Source organism: Gallus gallus, chromosome 1 (genome assembly GCF_016699485.2).
Source record: "Gallus gallus isolate bGalGal1 chromosome 1, bGalGal1.mat.broiler.GRCg7b, whole genome shotgun sequence".
In the NCBI taxonomy this organism is placed as follows: domain Eukaryota; kingdom Metazoa; phylum Chordata; class Aves; order Galliformes; family Phasianidae; genus Gallus; species Gallus gallus.
Genome location: NC_052532.1, coordinates 24,656,211 through 24,680,033, shown reverse-complemented (window position 1 = coordinate 24,680,033; position 23,823 = coordinate 24,656,211). Strand labels below are relative to the sequence as shown.

Genomic DNA, 23,823 nt, shown 5'->3' with positions numbered 1-23,823 from the left:
GGCAACAGCAAATATCTGCCAAACGGAAAGGCCCAGATGACTGTAGAAACTAAATCATAGCATTTAGTAAAGAAAGACAAAATACTTTGTGAACACAAGGAAAATTCTTCCTGTCCCTATGTCTGGTAGCAAAATTAACCTTGAACATGTCAGAAAAATGTATACTGCTTGTCTAAGCACAGATTTTAGAACCTAACTTTACACTCTGACTTTAAAAAGACTTCAGAAGAAAAAGAAAAAAAAAATTCTGCAAATATTGTTTTTAACAGTGAGTCAGAGATTTCTAATTATGTCACAAATAGATGCACTGTTAGATAAAGTCAAAAAGTAGTCTTGAATATAATGGTCTTTAAGACACCGTGTTCCACCTTACAGAAAAAAATTGAGACTTTACTAAAATTCGTGGAATTTCAGTCATTCGTATTGAAGAACTTCCTCTTCAGTGCTGAAAATGAGCATAATGCTCCTGGTTGCAGGTTTTTAAATCTGTAGGAAAAACTATAGTTAACTGTACTCTGATTTTGAGAAAGTTGCTGTTCAAAATTTGTGTCAATTGTCGGAAAAATCGTTGCGTAGAGTTTGTATCAATGAAATAAATACTTTTCCCTACAATTTTCCTACTTTTATAAAGTTACCCATAAAATACGAAGGCTGACTGTTGGAAGGCTCGAGAGATGCTACCACCTTGAGACCAAGGGTTGGGAAAGATGGGAAAAGAGAAAGAAATTCGCTAACTACTTCAGTAGAATGTAGAGAATGAACTAAGATTATTTCATCTAGTTTAAAACAAAGACAGTTTGTTTCCCACGTAACATGGTACAGTTTCAACATTTGATTAATTTAGCATTAAAAACTTATGAAATAAAAGAAGATTTTACTATTTCACATGAATGCTGGATGTAAACAAATCTTTGAATTGCTTACCTGTGTGTCCATTCGTAGCAGCAGAATACAAGGCAGAATAGCCATCTTCACAAGAGTAATTAATGTCCAGTCCTTCTTCATTAAGCAGCATTGATAATAAAGTGACATTTCCCTGGGCAGCAGCTTGGTGAAGAAGGGTGGGCCTGCCACCCAGGGGGACAGGACCACCACTTGTTAACAAAGGGGTTAGGGAGGAAGACCAGCCTGTGAGTTAAAGCAACAGAAGTTAGAAGGAAGACACAAATAAAAAAAGCTCCGCATTTTCTGTGTTCCTTTAAACATTAAGAATGATCTTTAAGATGACTGGATTTGTTAGTTTAGCACAAGTTATGTGGTGATGCTTTGTCTTTTAGAAGGCAATCTAAAAAATAAAAACTGTGTACAGGGGTGACCAGATGTTAATGCAAACAAGATTTCACTACAGCAAGTTAACATAAATCTTGTTACGAATTGTAGCAGCAGCTGGATCTCTGCCAAAATTATACTAACAAAATTCAGAAACTACTGAAAATTTTATATAAGTTTTAAATGAATTACTGATATGTTGCAAAGGCTTTTAGGGTATTTTTTTTAAGTATCCAAGAAAAATTTTCTAAAATAAAATGCATTTATTTCCACATGAGCTTTTATCCTCCCTTACAGTCTTATTTCAAACATCAGTATTTATATCTCACCCACTCCTATATAAACAAACGATGCAAAGAGCCCTTAATAACTTAAAGTAACTTTCAATAACTTTGCAGAGCAAAAAAAAAAAAAAAAAAAAAAAAAACAAAAACAACAAAAAAAAAACTTGCAGAAATAATGCGGAAATAAATACCGAGCTATGCTTTAAGGTAATATTTTACTCAGCAATACTTAAACAATATGTGAATGGATAGAAGTTATATCAAATTTACTAGTGAAAGCTTTCAAGCCACCCAGCTCAAAGACAATATTCAATTCAAAGCTATGAAAGCTTAGGAGTTATTTTGGTTAAATGTTGCATCCATTAATTTTGAGCTTTAGTAGGGAGTTTGTTAAGAATATGAAGTTTTTTGCATAAGTCATAAAAAAATTTGTGGATTCTTCCTTGACCCAGGACTGCAATAGAAAATAGAAGAAAGATCTTTTCTTATTTTGACTATTCCCTTTAGAAAATCCACATTCTATTTCTCTCTTCAATAAGTAATTTTATTTGTATTCTGTAGGCAAATACAAGCTAGGATACGAGGCTGTAATCTGACAAAACATGGCAAGCTTGCCCAGATTTTACTGAGGTTCAGTGTCACTCAACACTAAAGAGCTGGCAGAGTGTTACTTCCAGCTCCATCAAGCTGGGTGTTACCCAACCTTTAACATATACAGCAGAAAAGCAGCCTACTGGGATGATGTGCTCCATATTTCAGAAGAACAAAATTTAATCCAGAAGAATTTGACAGGTTTAAGAAATTTGGGAACCTTGCAAGTTTTGGGCAAATTTTAATTAAGGTCCAGATTTACATAAGCCATCATCTGAGTAGAGTTAATAAAGAATTCATTGCTTGATTCCTGTTTAAAACAACAAAAATAAGTGCTAAGAGTATTTTTTATTCATTTCAAAAGCAAGTGAATTTGTCATTTCAAATTAAGTTTACTAGCTTAGTATGTAAGGGAAACATATTTGCAGTATTACCACAAGGCTAACTTATTATTCAACTTATCTACTTAATATAGTATTCATATAAATTATGACTTCCAAAAAGTCATCAGTACAACTACGAAGTTAAATTACAGACCCAGCTTGAAGCCGATGATAATCTCTGAATGTAACTCCATCCATCTTTATACAACTTCAATTCTAAAGTTTCTTTCTGACTACCAATACCTTCATTAATATTTGTCTTTCTGATATTTTGGGAATTTTGAACGTTTTCCAAACATGTCAAAAAGCTAAAGAAGGAACATGTGAAGTAAACTACATCTTTTAAATGGTAAAATACACTGCACTTACAGTTCTGACATTTGACAACAGCTGACTCTGCCAAAATCCCTGAAGGACTGAAAAATAACTTCTTTTCACCCTCTCCATTGTAACAACGCTTTTGTTTTTCCTATCTTTAATAATTTTTTGAAACTAAATGTGCTGATTGTTCATATACACACCTATCTTTTTAAAGCGGCAGTTCATATTTATTCTTTACTCCCTTGGCACGGTACTTAATGACAGCCAACTTTGCTTGTGTGGCACTCCAAATTCTAATAGTCTTTGTTCAAGCTTCTGCCTTCATTTTAGAACTTAATTTGGTTTGTACTGGAATTACCTGGGGGAGTTTGGGAGCCTGAGCTATCAGCAAGAACTTTATTCTGCAAAGCAGCTGGGAATGATATTGCTGGGAATCCTTCATTATTGAAAATGGTGTAAGGTGTGTGTTGGTTGTCTTTTTTTCTTTTTTTAAACATTAATAGAAATGGCAAAAAAAGGAATGTTTATTGGGCCATGTGTGGTATCTTAATTTTTGCTCTAACATGCTGAAATGAAAAAAACATTGTTGCAATCGAATGATGAAATTCACTATACTTAGTTATCATTGGATGGAATCTTTTCACACAGAAAGATATGAGAACCGGATAATAAGGTAAGTTTAGCTTCTATCATCAATGTAAACAAAAACAATAATGCTGCATTCATCCAGAAAAAAAAAAAAAAAAGCGACATCAGAAAATACTCATAACCATTATTACAGGTACATCATTACAGATGCAAATAGTTAGGAAATGTGAAGCATCTGTGAAAGCGTGCAGGACATGCAGTGATGAAGGGCAGAGGGACAGACAAAAACAGCTTCTGGCATCAGCTTCAGAATGTGGAGGTGGTTAATTTCAAAGCCCAGATCAGTACCTCATTCCCCACTTTTATCTTCTAAGCCAATTGTATAGAGAGAATAATCAGAAATCATGATAGAAATGAGCAAAATAAAAAAACATACTTCAGTGAAGAGTGACATAAAAAGCGCAAAACCAAGAAGAAAGTGAAAGCAGAAATCCCAGGGGTATGAAAATCCAACTGCCTAGATTTGTTTCCATTTTGAAGTCTTGCAGCCATTGAAAAGTAGGAATCCAAACAGAGCAGAAGCACTTTGGCACCAGTTGAAAGGCTGCTGAAGTTAATGAAAACACTGTCACAGATTTCAAATCAGGCCATAAATGTTCATTGTAATTTCTTACTGTGCAGTCTGTTCAACATCAATGACAAAAGCTGGCGTCCTTCCTTACCGGGAATGAAAAGGGCAACACAGTGAACTGCCTCACATTTAAAGGCAACTATCACGGCATTAATTCAGGAGAAAGGGTAACCAAAACAATCCGAGCTCACATTTTTCGTTTTCTCTTAATGCTTGCTCTCCCCAGAACCAAGGCACTTCTTTATTGGAAATCATGCTATTGACAGGTTCTTAAAGCTATCTGACCTAGCTAGGACAGTTTTCAAATTAATAAAAGGCATACCTGAGTAACTATGCCATTACCAATTCTTCTGACTCCATAGTAAGAAGAAAGAAATACAAATTTATCAACAAACAGACATAAAAAACAAGGATACCTCCAATGTTTTCTAATTTGTTAAATCTTTTGCATATTTTCTTAAATATTAACTAATTCTGACTGAAGCTCACTACTTACTATGCAATAAAATATGAATTAGATTTCACTATGTTCTGCTTTAACTGAAAGCAAAACTGAAATTCCAAACATTTTCTGGGGGGAAAAAAAAAAGTAAATAAAACAGACTAAAACCAACCAGAAAATTGATATAAGTAATAGAATCTGTGACTAGAGGGCATGAAAATGCAGATATGGGAAAGTAGTTTCAGTAAGATCATACTCTAAAAAGAAACTGAAAAAAAGAGTGAATGAGTGACATTAATTCAGGCATAAGTGGCCACTTTATCTTACTTAAAATAGTATAATTAAATTTTGTCTTTTTTTTTTTTTTTTGTTTTCCCTAAGGCAAAGACTATTTCTACATGTAATTCTAAAATCTATTCTTTTCCTAAAATTTCGAGGGAAATGTCTTTCCATATTTGTATAATATACACTGCTCATAGTCTACATAGTTCTAGTGCAGTTTGCAAGGACACTTGGCCAAAATAGATTAAGTTCCCTTAAAAAAACAAACCAAACCAAAAGAAATAATCTGAGATTGGAAATAAATTCAATCAAATCCAAGTTTGGGTTAAAGAGAAAGGAGTTCCTGAATATTCACCTGAATATTGCGGACAAATTTAGTATAGCTTTTTCCTGCCTTATTTTGTAGGTTGGTAAAGGAGGCATATTAAAACCACAGCTCTGTATCGAGGCTGATTAGTCTCCTAAAAATGTTCATATGTAGAAGCACAAAAAAGTGATAACAGTACATGCAGTTATGAAGTCAAGTGGTGGCACTTATATTTTTAAAATGGAAGATTTTTTTCTTTCATTTTTAATTTCTTTTTGAAAGAATCATCAACAATTGTCTTAAAGTGATCATCAAAGATCACCTAGTTAAGCCTAACTGAAATATACAGTTTATTTCACACAGGTAGAGTTTGTGCAAGACAGCCTCCAGCCCAAAGAAACTATTAACTTTGAAGCTGATCTTCCTAATAATTAATTAGTTGTACATTAGTAGATTCTTAAATTCTTTACCAAGTTATAATTCCATTATGGAGTCTCACAGCTCCTGAAGGCAAACAAGGTTTGGATAATATCTGGAATACTGGAAGACTCATTAACTATCTGGCATGGCAATCAGACTCAGCTATCAATAAAAAATAAAGATGAAAATTCAGGACATCAATATGATAAAGAGCAAACCAGGAGGCAGTCATCAGATTCCAGATATTAACTCTGAGATGTGGCAGACAAATGGAAGATAAGATTTTTGAGGGCATGGCACTTTTTTCAAAAGAAGATTCTGACAGTAGAACTAGGCATTACTCAAGAAACATGCTGAAAATCTTCACTGAAGTGGAACGAGAATAAAATTTCTTAGTAATGTGAACATTGGACCAATATATTCCCTATATACACAGATCCAAGTCTGCCTCATGCTGCTTTCAGAACAGTTTCCCCAAGACCGGAGTTAGTTCAACTGCCTCATCAGTGGGATGACTACCCACAAAATGTGGTCCTCTGTCAAATGGAAGCACACCACCTGTACTGTGGGGAGAGGTTCATTCCCTACAGATAAGATAAAGGTACTGAAGTCACAAGGGACTAAAGGACCGTAACTGAACTGAAAATAACCATATGAAGTTTCAGACCACTGAAACATTCTTCAGTGTTGACAAAGATTTTTTGCATCTGAAGTGCAGAAGTGAGGGTAAAGAGGGTCTTCTACCTGATCTTTCAGTGGTATTGACCCTATCATGGACATGAACTCAAATGTACATTAAGGCTGTCTGTTCATTTAGCTGTCATCAAGATATCCTGAAGCTGGCATCAGAGTACAGTACAGACTTTTGTGATAGCAAAAGTCTCCACCACAATGCAAAATGAATAGCAGATACATGCACTGACCCCAAACTTGGACTGCTAACATAAGATTTAGATTTTAACTCTCTCCAACGTCAAATCTTTGCAGATTCCAGTTGAAGTGAATCTCTGACATACTATGTAGAAGTACTTATAAAGCCTACTACTGTAAATGTCTACAAAAAACCTACAGAAAAATGGAAATAAAAAAATATATACATATATATATACTTCTATGGATATGAAGTGATATATTTGGGACTGCGCTGTTATCCAGGCAATAATACACCTTAAGTTGTAACCACTTGATACTATAGGAGAAGAACACAGCAGTCCCAGCTATGCCCTATTTTCTGAAAGGCTCACAAAGCACTGCAAGGCACTGAAATACATATTCCATTGAAGATGATCAGCAGAGGTGATGTTCAAAATATTATTACAGAGAAAGAAAGCCTTTTATAGCTCAAAATAACCATATTAAAAAGGTAGCTTATTTAGTATTTCATAATCTACAGTTTATTTGCTGCAGACATTAAAAATCTACCATTAAAACAAACAACAAAAAAAAACCAAAACAACAAAACATTCAATTTGGAGACCTCCTTGAGGAAGCAAACTAATTAATCACGCAGAAGAATTCCCATACCCCTGGAAAGTGGAAAAAATATAAATGGAAATTTCAGTGCTTAGAAAATAAACAAAGAAAGGTATATAGAAAAAGTGAATATAGCAACTGAGAGATTTAGAGTAAAAACAAAACATTACTTCAGAGGGAGATAGTTTGTAACATATCAATCCCTTTACCTGATGCTGTTACCAGGAGGCTGTCTGAATCACATGGTCTACAGGATGAAGCACTAACAGGGTTTATGGAGGAGCTACAGGCAATGGTGGTGGGAATGACAAAGGAATTTTCTGAACATGCAGGTTGGTTCAGTCCAGGGAAGTGGGAAGGCCAGGCACCCACCTGAGATGTGGCTACGGCTGGAATGGCACAGCCTGCAGGTGCCACAGATAAATCTATAGCAGGTTTTGGTGGCAGCTGAGGTGAGGACTTAGAAATAATTTCCTCATTTATTACCCTGATTCCTTGTGGTGAGCTTGAAAGAGGTGAGGTCACAGTTTTGCTATCAGTTTTTGCACTTGTATTTGGGGATCGACTACTATCCATTAAAACCTTTAGCTGTGGGTGCGGTGGAGAAGGAGTTTGCGAAAGCCCTGGTTTTTTAGGAGGAATAGGCGGAGGATTTCCTCTGTCAATTCTTGATACGCTAGGCGTCTTTAAATTCATTCTACCGACTGGGGGGTATGTGCCAGCATCCCCTGAATGTGACACCCCAGGGCGCGCTGGACTGCTGCTCTGAGGGCTTGTAAATCTTGAGAGGACTTGGGTCACGGTATTTCGAGCTACTTGCTTGGCAACTAGGTTGTCACGACTGGTAGGGGATACATCCCTTGAGGGAGGGCTTTGGGTTGTGTTTCCATTTTGGTCTGGATCATTAGCATTTACTTGAAATCTAAACCTAGCTGCTTGGATTCGTGGATTTAGGCCTGGCTGGCCAGTAGTGCTGGCAGATGGGGAATGCAAACTGTGCATAGATGAAGTCAGCGAGTAATTCTGAGTTGCAACAGTTGGTGCAGAAGGAGTGGAAAGGGAAGTACTGTTTGAAAGAGGGGAAGTGCTACTTGGTAAATCAGGTGATAGGCCTGTACTTGGTCCATTTTCCTCAATTCTGTTTGGACTCTGTGTAAGAACGGGAGTTGTAGGAGGGACAAGTTCATTATGTGAAGACTGCCTATCAATGACAGGCTTCACAAATGCTGCATTAGCACACACATTCATTTTTGTATTGCCAGACACTAAGGGGTTCACTGCAGAAGGCTTCACAGATACAGTCAAAGGCAACTTCTTTGTATTTTCAGCACTACTGTCTACCGCTACAGGATCTGTTTGGCAGGCAATAGTTCTTGAAACTGGCTCTTCTGTTTCAACAGAAACAGAAACAAAACTCCTATCTTTATTTTTATCTTTATTTTTAAGAGAAAGATTAGCTTTACTCTCATTCTCCTTCTTTAATTGCTCAATCATTTTTATCATTTTATCTCTTTCTTCTCTGAGGTCACTGGTGTGTGCTTCTTCTCTATGAAGTTTGGCACGCAACTGCTCTCTCTCTGTGTCAAACTCAGACAGCTGCTTTTCCATCTGAGCTTCCATTTGAGTACTCTTTTGTTTCTCAGCTGCAAGAGACTCCTCCAGTTCACTAGCCTTTTTCTTTTCCTCTTCAAATTTTGACATTACTTCTTCCAATTTCTGGGCTTCCTCTACAATTCGTCCAGATAACTGCTTACACTCTTTCACTAGCATCAATACTATGTGCTTATTCTTGCCCCGTTCTTCTTCAAGACGAGCAGATAGCTTTTTGTGCTCCAGCTCAAGATTCTGTAACTGAGATTTTTCTATTTCCAGCTGTAAGAAAGCACATAGAAAAAAATGCATTAACAAGAGGGAGATTTTCAATATAACCTGCTATTAACTTGAGATTAATATTTTAACCTTTGAGAGTACACCTAAAATGAACCTGTCTGCCCAGGAAAGTGATTGGTGGTTTCTCATGAAAATGCCTATAAGCAAGAGAAAGATGTAGACACTCTCTGAATTGCTCTCCAGAGATAAGTAAACTCATCTTTTGTTTTTTTTTCCTGTTGATAACATAGAGACTCCACGAATTGATTAAAATCTCATGATTTCTGAGTGAGGAGCTGCCTGGTCTCCAGAAATTAGGTAAGCACTGAAATTGGGCACCTGACTGAACCTCTTTTACTTTGTAAGATTTCTCTTTTCTGCAAAGGAATTAGGCACAAGCAAGAAGCAAGCTTCAAACAAACTTTGAGCACAGAAATTCTAGGTCCTCCTCAGACTGAAGATTAGTGTTGAAATGCACAGTTCATGCCCATAATGGCTATCTTATTTATTTACATTTATAACAATACATTCATTTCTGAGAGAAATGTTTGAGTACAGACACAAATATCTTCCTGTACTTCCTAACAGTGGTATGTCTCACTGACATCTGTGATGTATGTAAACTACATTGTAGGCTAGGATAAGAAGACTACTTGTTATGTGCAAATAACAGATGAGAATAAATTTTCCACTCATTCATACAGTCATCACCTCTAACTCATCTTGCCCACTGACTATGCTTTTATTCAAAGGCTCTGTCACTGAAAAGCACTGGAAAAATACAAATTAATGAACCCTTTCATAAAACAGCAAGTAATAGTATGGCAACACAAATTACTTTATGTTTTCCCAGGGAAACTTTTACGTATGTCAAACTACAACAGAAGAAAAATTGGTTGTTTCGTTTTCCTACTCCTACTTTCACATACTGATACAGTTGCTTCCTGTATGGCTCATCTGGATAATGAGAAAACAAACAGTGAGCATTCCTTCTCCTGTACTCTTTACATCAGTTCAGATTTATCAGTTTTACTTAATACTTGTGTAGAGATTCATATAGGAAGAACAATTCAGAACTAGTATTGCTAGCATGCATTTTCTAGTGGGCATTGTTACTATTCTGGAAAAATACTTTCAGACACCCAGAAGAAGTCAAGTGCTCTTAATAGTTTCATTTTGACTGCAACAGGAAACTGTTTCATGCTTCTACAATCCAGTAATATTTCACAATGTTAAAAAAAAAAACAAAAAAAACAAAAAAAAAAACCTGAGGAAAGCCGTGGCAAACAGTCATAAATTTAAGACCTTACTTAGAATTAAAGTTTCACTTCAATAGATGGAGAAAGACTGAGAATACAGATTCAGATTTTAGTGTTCTGGTCAAATTGATACTAATTTCAGAGTTTAAGACAGTAATGTGAGAAACAAGATGGTCTAGGGGACTGGTAATAGGGTATGTCTTCTCTCTCAGTCACTGCATAATTTTTTTCTTGGTTGGTAGAAGAAAATAAGACAAAAACTCCTCCCCCCTTCCAAAAAGAAAAAGAAAACACCCAAACCACCAGCAGTATCCCCACCCACTCTTCAAAGCAAAACAAACAAACAAAATCCCTGTGCTCTACAGTCTAACAGTTTGTCAGAAGCCTGCTGCTATAGCACTCTATTCCCTCTCCTTTACAACAGAAGATGAAATTTCTTAGCTCTGGAAATGTTTTCCACACTACTGTAGATGTGTCTGAAATTCATTTATAGCTAAAAATGTTGTCCTGGCTGACAAAAAGTCAGCATCAACAGGTAATGGCAACACTTCTGTACCATATTTTAGTAATAGTATTACTTCAGGAATAAACTTTACTATAATGACACATACACACACACAAACACCCAAAAAAAACAAAACAGCGAGCAAGGAGAAAAAAACCACAGTTAGAAATTACATCTACATTGTCAACATCATTAGGGCTTCAAATACATCAACAAATGTTTAGTGGGGGAAGAGCTCCACTGTAGATTTACAGCTTCATCCCAGGTTAATCAACTCAGTGTAACCTAAATTGAGAAGCTATTGTGATGAAACTTACTTAGGAGTGATTCTTTTCACAGTTCTTCACATGATATTTCAGTATCTATTTCAAATTTTGCAAGACTAATCCTCATGGACAACCACAACCACTGAGTAACAGTGAAATATCTGATATTTTCTTTTTTGCTAAAGCAAGTAAGAAAAACGTGGCAAATATATACATTTTTGAAAGCTTGAAAATGCAATGAGATTATAGTGAAAAGTTTGAATCAATATTTTCTATTATTCCATTTACAAACCATAAATTACAATGGACATCACTGTCTTAATTTCATGAGAGAGACTGGTTTTCTAAAAGAACTGCTGGGATACTATCTTACTTTGAAAAAACTATAGGTAGATTTTAACATGCAGATGGAATGAAATTGGCTTGCCATATCATTACCTTATCTCACTCGTAAGCATTGCATATTGCATATAAATAAAGAATTCCTGACATAAATATATAGATCCTGTGTTTGAATTCAAATCAGCAGGAGCAGCATTAGAGGAAATTGTTTCTCATTCTACTTTATCTCCCTCCACCCCTTTATTTTGGCTATATCATCCTGAATAATAATAAAAAAAACCTACAAGCCAAAACAAACAAACAAAACCTTGTAATATTTACCCAGTATTTTTTCCTTGAGATGACAGATTTGGAACTAGCTGTGATTAATTATGAGTTTATGAACTGAAACATATATTTTTTTTGTAAAGTGTACTGTATGCATACACTAAGTCATATCAGTAATACAAACATTTGGAAATGTGCCCAAGAAGTTTCTGAAAAGGAGTCTGGAAAGTCTGAGAAAATTGACAGGAACCAGTGAAAAACTGAACAGCAAAGGTCTTTTAAATATGAGAGAGAGACATGCTTTGCCAAAAAAGGTCAAGAGATCTTGCTTAGTCTAGTAGAAGATAGACTAAGGGAACTAGTGGCAGCATACTACTCCTTGAAGGGCTACTACAACAACGACAAAACCGAATTCTTCTTGGTAGTGGCAGGCTGAACCTCATTAAAAGGTAACATGAAAGATTTCCCCTTAAGACATTCTTCATAATGATGGTAATGCAGGAGGGCTGCAATACTGCCCTTCTTGAGAGTTTTCAAGACTCAGGTAGACAAGTTCACAGATGACCAAATATACTGCTGGTGGATAAGCTGCTTTAAGCACAAAGTTCGACTAAATCACATCAACAGTCCTCTTCCAATCAAGAAATGTATCTTTGAGCATGCATCCCAGTACTAATTTATCCGCCAACACTTGACAGACCAAGAACTGTCAACTCTGATGATCTGGTTTTGAGTTTCTAGGAAACCTCAGAATGAATTTTGTCAGCAGCTCCAGGAAAGGCATAGAAAGAGATGGAAGGGGCTCAAGACTTAATGCAAAGCAGATGAAATCTAGGGGTTAAATATTTGGTGTAAGGGAAGCCTGTAACTCATAGTCATTTGTGCACCCCTCCGTTTTCCTTGGTGCATCCTTGCACATTGTTCTGACTTTTTAGTATCAAATAATCATTTTATTCAAAGAATGTTTTAGGGTCACTATACTCATAGGCAGTAAGTCTCCACAAAAAAGAGCTCACTGTGAGCCTGCTTGATTCCAGTAATATCCATAGAAAATAAGCACAGCTGTAAAAACACCTCATCGCTTAGTTTAAGAGTGAGAGCGAGGCAATTTGAAAAAGAAAGATAGAAGTGTCACATGTCTAGAGAAGGAAAAACCACTCTTAGAGAAAGGACAGCTGGCTGTGTATTTAGGTCACATTTGTCTGGGCTTAACTTTTTTTTCCTTACACAGGGTCACCATATTTTGTTGGACAATTCTAGAAATCCCTTCAAATACCCTTATTACCCTCTGCCAAAGAGGGTTTTGAGGGATGGTGGACAGGAAAATGAGGAACCAAGGAAATGTAAAACACTGAATGAATAGGTTACATAGGGGTTAATGGAGATGGCTGAAAGAAATGACAACTGTTGCTACAAACCAAAAAGCTTAAGAGGATGACCCTTTCAAGCAGTATTTCTATTTAGATTTTAAAGAGGAAGATGTAAATCACACACATGCTTGTTTAATACCAGCCAGCTCATTTTCAAGTCCTGTTCTCACTCAAATTTCGCATTTGTTATAGAAATAAAAAAGTTGGCATCCTAACATCCTAACATCCTAATTTGCTAATCAAACTTACATAGCAATATCCTGACTTTAAGATACATTTTTAATATATAAAGTCATCTTACATGCATTCATACCTCCATACTCTAAGAGCTCTTTCTAAAAAGATGGATGAAAAACATATGCACGCGGAGGGACTTTTGGCTATGCACTGAAACAAGAAACTGATCAAACTGTGCAGGAAGCTATCACAGAATCACAGACTGGTTGAGATTAGACCTCTGGAGGTCATCTGGTTCAACTTCCCACTCAGAAAGTGAGCAGGTTGTCCAGGATACATCAGGGTCTCTCCAGTGTGGATATACAAGCTGGATCTTTTCTATGAATTGTACTGGTTCTACTTCATTTATTCTGTAATTAGAGCTAGATTTACATAACACATGAGGTGTACACATAAAATATCAGCAAAAAACAAGCACCTCACTATATATGACAACTAAGCGATAAATTTTCAACACTCGTGATGATAATGAAGTTAGGCAAAGGTGCAAATTAAAAAGTGACATGAAAGAACAAATCAGGAAGAGAAAAAGAAACAAAAAGTTGGTAGTAAGGTACCTTCTTTTGTCTGTTTTCAGAGGCAGCCAACTGAGCTGACATTCTTTCTTGCATTTTCCTGCAGTGAGCCATAACAGCTTCTAAAATGGACAGTGGGTTCATGCAGATTGGCTTCCTTTCTTTCTCACCAGCCCCTGCCTCAAAGTCTCTCTGAAGAGCCAGGAAAGGGTCACTCATATTAAACCTTCCATATCGTTCCTGGATAAAAACTTCTTTGCGCCGTGCCTAATAAAAGAAAAAACAAAAGATAAGGAAATAAAACTAAATGTATTCTTTGGAATATAACAACACATAGAACAGACCTTAACAACCAGGAAAGTTATGTTTTTAAAATATTTTCTTTAGATATTTCCAGTTTCTAATAGACTTGGGCTGATGTGCTGCAGACATTTCATTACAGTCAATACAATTTGCTAAGTAAAACCTTCTGCTTCTCAATTTAGTACAGAAATTTCAGCTTGGAACAGTTTCAGAAGTATCAGAAGTTCGATGACACATTGAGAGGTAAAGGGAAGAACAACATTCTAAAACAGTTTCCTACTTCAGTGTATTAAAATGTTAGTTCAAGGCAAGCAATAAACACCTGAAGCATTTTTACAATAACAAAATAAGTATTTTTAAAATTAAAGAAGAATTGATGGTATCCTCGTACATACAGAGATTTGCATAAGAAACAATCACAGAGAAGCAGAGAGCAAAAATGTCACCAAGAGCCTTCCCAAATCTCTGCTCAAGAAAAACCTCATTATCAGATGTTTCTACAAGCTATTATTAAACAGCACAATTGTATTTCTAAAATACAGTGCCATACTACTCTTAGAAAATCAAAATATTACACAATAAGGATTGGATGTAATTTTGCTTGATAAATTTTTGGTTCTTTAGCCCAACAAGATCAATTTCAGATAAGGTATTTTGATATGTTTAATACACACTACATAAGAAGGCCACAGATCAGTACAGTCTTCTAATTTTATTTATAAGAAATATTGTTCCAAACCCTCAGGCTTATGAAACAAAAGAAAACAAAAGAAGAAAACTAAACAACAAAATTATCCTAAATCTAAAGATTTTGTTGTGGTGTTTTCATGCTTGCACATGCAACAGAAAGCAGAAGGAAGTGAGCCAAAGCTTAAGAGTACAAACTTTGGAAGTGAAGGCTTGTTACCTTAAAATCAAACTAATCATCAGAGCAGCTCTTTAAAGCATATTTCAAAAAACAGAACAAAAAACAGTGCAGAGAAATACCATCAGAAAGAGGAATCTCAAAAATAATAGATTTTTTTTTTTTTTAATGTGAGATTTATTTCAAACTCAGGAAGTTCAGTGAGGAATAAGTGAAACCTGAGGAAGAATAAGCAAATTTTGAGGCATAAAGGAGGAGGAAGGGGTAGAAGAGGCTAACAAAATAGGTTAAGAAGCCCTTCCAATAGCCTGATGTTATAACTTTAACATATGAAAAGGCGGCCATAAAAGGTGACACCCACTCAGGGCATGGGAAATCAAAGAACCTAAGAACTGTGTGAGAAAAACTCTCCAGGGACTAGCTACAAATAATGCACCTTAGTAAATTGCCAACTCTTGCATTTACATAGTGTACAACATTGAAATTTTGGAAGAAATTAAAAAGTAAAAGATAATTTAATTGCAGCAGATGCAAGTGTTCCTGATTACTCTGATGCTTGAAAACCTTTAAGTCTGCTTTCCAATTTGATAGCATAAATAGAACCAGAAAATATGTATATATTTTCTCTGCAAATAACCTCTAATTAGTTTAACATTTCAAAGCCTCAATTTTTATCTTATATTTTAAAATAAAATACAATATTTATTGGGGAGAGACTATACTTGCAGCTCCTAGCTTTATACACAGGAGTTACTGGAATTGCTTAGCTTAGGAATTCAACCTTTATGCAGGAAAGGAAACATAACCAAAGCCAGCCCTAACTCTTAATGGACTAAAGCACTAAGTAGACAAACAAGATGACAAATGCAAAAGGTTAAGAATTTAAATAGAGATGGAGGCACAATCCATACATAAAACATCAGCAGCGTAAAAGCCTCTCAGTTTATATAAAGAGAGTGAACCATCAAAGTAAAGGAAGTAAGACCAAGGTAGGAGCTCAGCTGTAGGTTAAAAAATAAGGAAAAGAAAAAAGCCATCAGAGCTTCATTCTGAAGTCCAGAGATCAGTAAAGAGAAAAATAAAGAACAAGAGAGTAACTGTTACGTTGTCACTGTATAATTAATGTTTTGTTTGTATCTGGGATAGCGCATGCAATTATCATTCTCAACATAAGAAGAGTTGTATCAGAATTAGGTAAGAAAGAAGGACAAGACAACCAAAAGTTTGGAACTGTTTCCACATTAGGAATGATCATCCATGCTACGGATGTTTTGCTTAGAAAAGACTGGAGGGGATATAAACACCTACTTTATGTTTAAAGTCGTAAACAAGGAAGGAGAATAAATGATGACAGTTTACTTATCTAATAAAACAATTGTGAGGCATCCAGTAACTCCACGTATCCATAGGATACTTGGCCAGATGGACTTCAGATCTGAAGTAGTCTCTGTTATATTATTATACACAGCTCAGATAAATACAAATGAATAGAACAGAAAGGTGAGAATGACACCGTTTTGTCTGAAGTCTCCCACTTATCTACTGAGACTTCAATGCAACACCCATTAACATTTGCCTATATTCTCAGTTTTTACTGTTCTGTCTTGGAAGCTGCAGTGCTGGTCCTAAAGCAAGACCTATCTAACAAAAGAAACTACCATAACCTATGGTTCCATACCCAAGAAGATGTTTTTATCAGAGATGAATGTTAACATCACTGTGTTATCCTCTAGTCTCAAACACATCAGCAGGGTTGGACAGAGCTGCACATAATCTCCATTGTCTCCTCTAAGCTGAACATGTGTCAACAGCCATCAGGCACTGATAGAGCCTTTCACTGTACATAAGAATTAGTACTCTGTTAAACTGAAACCCAATACTTCTTGGGTATTTCTGGAACTTGTCATGGCACAGAAAAATAAAAATAGAAAGTAGGTTAAAAATAGATGCCGTGAAAAAAAAAAAAAACATTAAAAAAAAAAAAAAAGAAAGGAAAAAAAAAAAGAAACACCATAAAGAAAAACACCAAGTGAAGAATGTCAAAACACCAATTGAGGCTGCCAAGACACTGAAGTGTACCAAAGCATCAGAGGCACTCACAGGCCTGGCACTCTATCATTGCCACAGCAGAAGTTGTAAAACAGTAAATGAATATTCTGCACCAAGGACAGTTCTAAAAATATTCTTAATACATTTTCTGCTTTCAAAACATATTCAATTGCTCATACATCCTAAGAGAAGAGGTTATGAAATTCAGCAGACAAGAAAATTAAAATGTCTGTTAGCTTTCACTTTAAATGAAAATTTTACTCAGATCATCTCCTTTACTTTCCTGCTAACTGGCTTTTCAATTTAAAAACTTCTAACAGCTGCAAAAAAGAAGCGTACCTTTTCATACAGCTCAGATGAGCTGTGGTGTTTTGTTGTTTTAATTTATTTTTAAACTGGAAGACTTCAACACAAAATCCTGTAAGTAACACTATTTCAATTTCTTCTGAATCACAATAGCCACTCTCTTAGTAGCTTCTCATATATCCTACTGACGATGCAAATAGCAAAGAATATCAGAAAGTCATATTGAGTTTTAAACTGGATTAGGGTAGATTTAGATTAGGCATTGAGAAGAAATTCTTCACTTTGAGGGTAGTGGGACGCTGGCATAGGCTGCCCAGATGACCCATTCCCGGAAGTGTTTAAGGCCTGGTTGGTTCAGCCTATGGGCAAGCTGACCCAGTGAGTGATGTCCCTGCCCATGGCATGGCTGTTGGGCTTGATATCTTTACAGGTCCCTTACAATATAAACCATTCTACAATTCTAAAATCACTACTTGCCAGATTTAAGTGCATGCACATTAATACTAAATGTTTAATATAATAAACTGCCGCTTCATCAAAGTGATGTATGTAAGCTTAGATGAACAAACATAAATAATACACTTCGACTAGAGTGAAAGCATCACAGCTCTTGCTATACATCAGTACCTATAATAATCCCAACATTATGATTGACATCAAATTTGCAAATTGCTGAAAGTGCACTTTACATTAATAACAAAACATTTTAAAAGAATGACAACCAGCACATTTTGAAATAAACTTCAGAACTTCATGGAACGTTGCCAAATCATTGGGCATTCATTTATAATTACAGCTTTCCAGAAATCAAAGCATTAAGCACAGAGAACTGCTAACATTTTAACATACATCTAACGCTATTATTAGAAATCTGCTGTTAGCCCCCAGAAATAAGTTTCCAGGCTCCTGCAGTGGCTACTATACATCGATACTTGCCTGAGCACATTGAAAAGAAAAACAGAAGAACAAAAAACCCTAAGAAAGAAACAGGAACAGAACTGAGCACGCTCCTTCCCAGACATAACATCCACAGTCCTTTTCTGTAGGGCCACTTTTAAGCTTCGAGAAGCATAAGACCAGCCTGACTTAGGCAAAGAATACCACTTCCATACTTGTCTGCTAAAAGGAGAACCATGAAGCGGAAAGAGAGCAGCAGGCTGGAACACAATCACCTTGACAATATCTAAATCACAATTCCAAATGGGTATAAATGTTTTTGTGCAGAAGGAAGTGCATCGTTCCCTTGTTACTCTTGCTGGCACTCTTTAGAGTGAAAATCATTGATTTTCAGAGGAAATAAAGTGTTTTCTGTGTAACACTGTCTGAGGTATACCTATTGTATCTTACTCTAAGAGATCTCTGATGTAAAAACAGCTGATTTGTGAGTCCTGGAGCCAGATGCTTGCCTATAAATTTAGCTTAGCCAGTGTGGCAGAACCTTTGGGCACACCTAAGACCAGAACTTCTGGTATCTGAATGAAATACACTGTAAAAACGTAGGTGTTTTTTGACTCCATGAGGCTCTGCTTCCACAGCAACAGCAGAGTACTGACATCCTGCTTCGTCCACTCTCTGTTGTCACGCAGCACTCACTCACTGGTCCTGGGAAAGCTCCCTGTGGGGCAGCACTGGTAACAAACTGAGGGAGAGACACAAAGAAGAGCCAGCTTCTTTTCTTAAAGGACTTTTCAGCTGGATCCACCCCACAATTTTCTTCATAGGACAGCTGACCAACAGCTGTGCCAAGGCATGTAAGGGGGAAGCATGTTGAAGTGCAGTAGCAAATTGGGGAGAAGAGGGAGAAAGGAGATAAATCAGAATACTTTAAGCTAAAAACAAAACAATCCCTGATGGAAATAATGATGGATATGTATAATTATAATATTTTTGCACTTTATTCCTTTAGCTTATGATAGTTCTGTCCCGTTGCGCTTCACCAATAAACAGGAGAGACAGAAATACTAAAACCAGAAAATTCTCTTACATCTTTCAGCATTGAGTTTAATGTCATAACAGCTCGTAGCAATACCAGGATATCTGCTTTTGATGGCACTCGTTATCTGGGGAATGTGCAGCCTAATGTCACATGGGTCATTAATCCTTTAAAATAGTCTCTGCATAATTTGGTGTCTATGCTAAAACAGCATTAGCAGCGTCTGACATTAACTTAAATTGCACAGCAATATATAGAGAAAATAACATTTAAAATGTCTACTTGCAAATAATTAACTGAATGTATTTTCAAACAGAAGATTCTCAAAACCAGAAAAATAGGCATCCACTATAGCAGGTAATCACAACTGCTGTATTCTAAGAGGTGCTATGTTAATTTATAAGCTGTCAGCTTTTTTCTCCTGCACATCAACTAGTTTTTTAATTACAGAACTGAGATTAAAAGTATTTAAAGGTATATTAAGATGTCTGTGGGAAATTATAGTTTTGCAGCATTTGCCACCGTTTTGCACAACTATTACTTAAGACAAATCCTCCAATAGGAAATTGGAGAACTGCTAATGAAATGCAGGTAAGCATATCTAAAAACAGATAAAAACCAACAACTTTAAGTGGTTAATTCATTAAATTCTCTATTGCAGTAGGGTAAAAGTTAGACAGAATTACAGAATTACAACAGCTTTCAAATTCAGCCCAGTAAGAACAACATATTTATACACAACTTTTAAATCCTTACACAGGATTTGAGGCAAGGAGACTAAAATAAGACTGCAGCTACCACTTACAGAACAGGAGCCCGAAGTTCTCTGTGGGCAAGGCTACCCTATAGTTCTATGCTAGATCAAGGGCAGACTACAAGTTAACATTCATAAAAACAAAGCAGACCTGAAGAACAACTTCATAAAGGAAAATGATCAAAGGTACAAGACGGCTTCTCTATGATGGAGGGCCAAGTAGAAATAGGAATCTTCAGTGTAAAACAGAGACAACCACGGAAAACTGTGTTAGAGGTCTGCACGCTGAAAGGACAAGAAGCAATCCTCCTGTGATGTACAGAGGAGAGTTCCTGTGGAACACAAATTATTCTCAGTGAGATCAGATAGGCACTGGAATGTGTTGCCCAGGGAGAATGTATAGCCTATCAATGGGAGATTTCCAGAAGTAGATTGGACAAGACACTGAGCAACCTGATCCATCCTTGACATTCGTCCTGCTTGAAGCTGAAGAGTGGATAAAGTGATCTCTCAAAGCAGCTTCCAACTTAGCTTATTCCAATTCCCTCTTGTTTAAACATGAATACAAGGGAGCAAGCAAGACCTTCAAACAGTATCTGTCTTACTGTGGAACTAAAGCAAAAGGCAGAACAAAAGAAAAGAAAAACAACAAATAAGATCAATTAAAATATAAGCAATAAATAATTCCAATGAGAGAAAACGAAAAATTAACCACACAGTATAAACTATATTGTTAACTTTTTTCAGTAATAATCTCAATTGGTATTAATTGCACACATTTGCTGAAACAAGTTTTCACAATCAGTAGCAGAATGTATAAGCAATAGCACTTCTAAGGTTAATGCTGCAATTTGTGCCCAACACATTTCAGAGTCTCCTCTTCATTTATCTGCCAAGTCAAAAGTTCAGCAAGTCCAAGTCTTCCATGAAGCAATTGGTGATAAACATCAAAAATGGGACTGCATGTCCTACACTGCTGTGGAACAATGGAACTGAATTAAGGCTGCTCCAGAACCCTTATACAAAATTTCCTTCCTTTCAAGAGCATTTGTTCCTCTGATTAATTTCCTTTTCCACATATACTAAAATTGTTTCAGCAGATGTTGATAGGTTCATGCTAATATCTTCTTTTGACATATGTCTTAGGAAGTGGCAAAAAGTCTTCTAATGCTAACTAGAACAGAAGTCAGTAAAAGCTTATTTTACATGTTACATTAAAGGGGGGTAAACTCTGGTTTCTAAACAAAATTGAAAAGATAACAGACTTCTTAAGAGGAAAGTGACTGAAATAGAACATATTTATAAATCTTATTTGGTGGTACTGCTGTCTTGAAATGATTTGTTGGAACTACTTGTTTAAGCAAAACAAAATTATCAATGAACATATACTCATTAAAAAGTATGTTATACTATGATTAATTAAGAAAGAAGGCACAGGGGCCTTCATTCAATTCACCCATCACCAATTTCTTATTACCCCAATATTGCTAATCAGCACAACAGACTTCCCCTTTTCCACGTTACCTGACAGAAATCTCCAGGGAATTAAGAGGTAAAGACAGCAGAGACAGAAATATGTTTCCAATTCTTCTTTACTATTTTTCCCCCATTTTGAAAAGGGAGAAAAAAAAAGATCTATAAAACATAAAGGCCGTATATTCCAAAGCTAAGATCAGTTACTAACAGATCAGTACGAACAGGAAAAAAAAGACAGCGAACATAAAAGATTCTTAACTTTTTACAAATGTTAAAGGTGAAACTCAGGCCTTGTACAGAGCTCCTACCCAAGGAAAAAGAAAAAGCTCAAATCATGTAACGACATGTGGCTTTAATTGAGAATAATCATCCAGATGTTCTACATAAAGATGACATTAGGCCAATTTTATGATGGCTTTGTTGTCTGACGCTTAAACATTTGAAAGTTATAGGCCAATATTTTGTACGGATGTATCACTGTTCTATACTGTGATTGTTTAACCACCCAGATATTTATTATTTCTGAAAGTAATACAGATTTTCATCCTGGTAGAATCTCAAAGGAAGAGAATTAAACTTTCTGGTTACTTTAAACAAACGCTTTGTCTGGGCCTCGTCACAGATTCAACTTTATAGTTCAAATTCATGCAAATCAATTTGTAATCCTCTGCCTGGAAACCTGACAGTCATTTTTCAGAAGAACTGAAGGAACTCCGACTTCATGTCTAGCAAAAAGGGCTCTTTAACCTCCACGCTTAGGTTAAATGCTTCTTCAGTTCAGCCACAGGCAAAATATACCAAAGGTTTAACAAAAACTATAAACATAACTAAATCAACCTGCAATTCTTTTTCCGTTGACAGCATTTGGACTTTCATATTTTCAAATTATCGAAATCTCATACAGTAACATGGGATGACATTTTAGCTAACCGTTATATGTTTACCAGACTAATTAATTAAGATGTCTGCAAACAGTGTGTTCACTATGCTCAACAGTAAGGATCTATTTGAGACACAGGAAGAGAATTCAGAGTTTTCAAATGATTTCCAGTATTCATTCTGAAAGGAAAATGTTGAGTGTAATATAAAATTCTCTTTGGAGATAATATATTCTTGCTACTGTTCCTGGAGAAGACAGGGACTGAATGAATATATCTAGCTAAATATACTTAATTTCTAGAATGGAACACTGAAGTAAACAGAATCCTCATCTGTATTCTGGATGTTATGGCCCTTATAAAAACTTTACAGCACATTTCAAGATAGTACTTCTTCACAGATAGCATTACTTTAAAATTATCAAGTTTATAATTGTCACCTAACAGCTTACATTTCCACATGAACTAGCTAAAATTGCATTCTGCTATGTCATAGAGAACTCTCTATAATCACTGTTGCTCTGTTTTCTCAAATTTTCCATTTATCTGAACAAATGGAATGCTGGCTGTTGTAACAGAGCTCGCACTTAAGTGCCTGCAGCACTCTGCCAGAGCTGCTAAGACAGACATCTCTCTGGGAGAACTACCCACTGCTCAGACAGCACCTAAACAGAGCAGGAGGGAGAAAGGCACGGGGACATAGACCCGAACACAACAAGAGCAACTGTTATGTAAATATTTCTGATTATTTGAAGATGACACCAGTCAAATCTCTTTTTAATAATAACAGAAATACTTTTATAAATTTGATTTGAAAGAACCAAGAACAGACCTCAAATCAGAAGAAGCAATACAACAGGATGCATGAGAAAAAAGGGAAAGCAGCATTATGGATAGGTTGCACCTCAGTGCTGCCATCAACAAAATGAACTGCACTATTTGTCATTCCTTAACTAAAAATGGAAAGTTACAATTAATATAACAGTATGTATAGGATGTCCTAGTTAAGTTCTGGTTGTCAGCAACATGGTTAATGATGGCAACCAGAAGAAACACTTTATAGAAATCACTGTAACAATGAAGTCACAGCTGCATTATTTATAAAGATCACAGAAACCAAGAAACAGTTGCAGTAACACAATGCTAGGGTTTTTAACATTATTTTCACAAATACTGCATGAATATCTCATAAAGTAGTTTAAGATGGATTACACAAGAAGATCAAATGGGAGTAGGAGGAATCAAGTAGGAAAGGAAATGCAATTACCCAAATACGCAATAAGCAGAATAGTTCCAGCTACATAGTTATATGTCTGGCAACAACAAAGATATTCAGATCTTATGTCAAAACCAAAAAGAGAATATAATCAGTTTAACAGTCACTGCTGAAAGGAAAGTTTCCAGCAATTTCGCACTAGTTTTATACTGCTGGTCTCCTATTAGGAAAGTCTGAAATAAAGGCATCTCCAGGAGTAGTGAAGTTTAAGCTTGGTAATCAACACATATAAAGGAGTGTTCAAATATAGTTTACCAAATGTTTTACTTTGTTCAGTACTTCCTACCTCCCTTTGGCAAATAACAAATAATTAACAGAAGTGATACAACCCTAATAAAAGCTTACTTTGTCAATAGCTTCAG

At 36.0% G+C, this 23,823-nt stretch overlaps 1 protein-coding gene across 1 annotated transcript in view; it reads right to left on the bottom strand.

Annotated features, from left to right (window-relative positions):
- The window catches only part of CTTNBP2 (cortactin binding protein 2), a 75,525-nt gene that overhangs the window by 31,190 nt on the left and 20,512 nt on the right, over window positions 1-23,823 (bottom strand). Inside the window, exons 3-5 of the mRNA NM_001098539.2 lie at window positions 13,664-13,888; window positions 7,201-8,863; window positions 925-1,128 (exon numbers count right to left, since the gene is read on the bottom strand). Of these exons, the coding sequence (NP_001092009.1) occupies window positions 925-1,128; window positions 7,201-8,863; window positions 13,664-13,888 (2,092 nt within the window). The remainder of the gene's footprint in view (window positions 1-924; window positions 1,129-7,200; window positions 8,864-13,663; window positions 13,889-23,823) is intronic.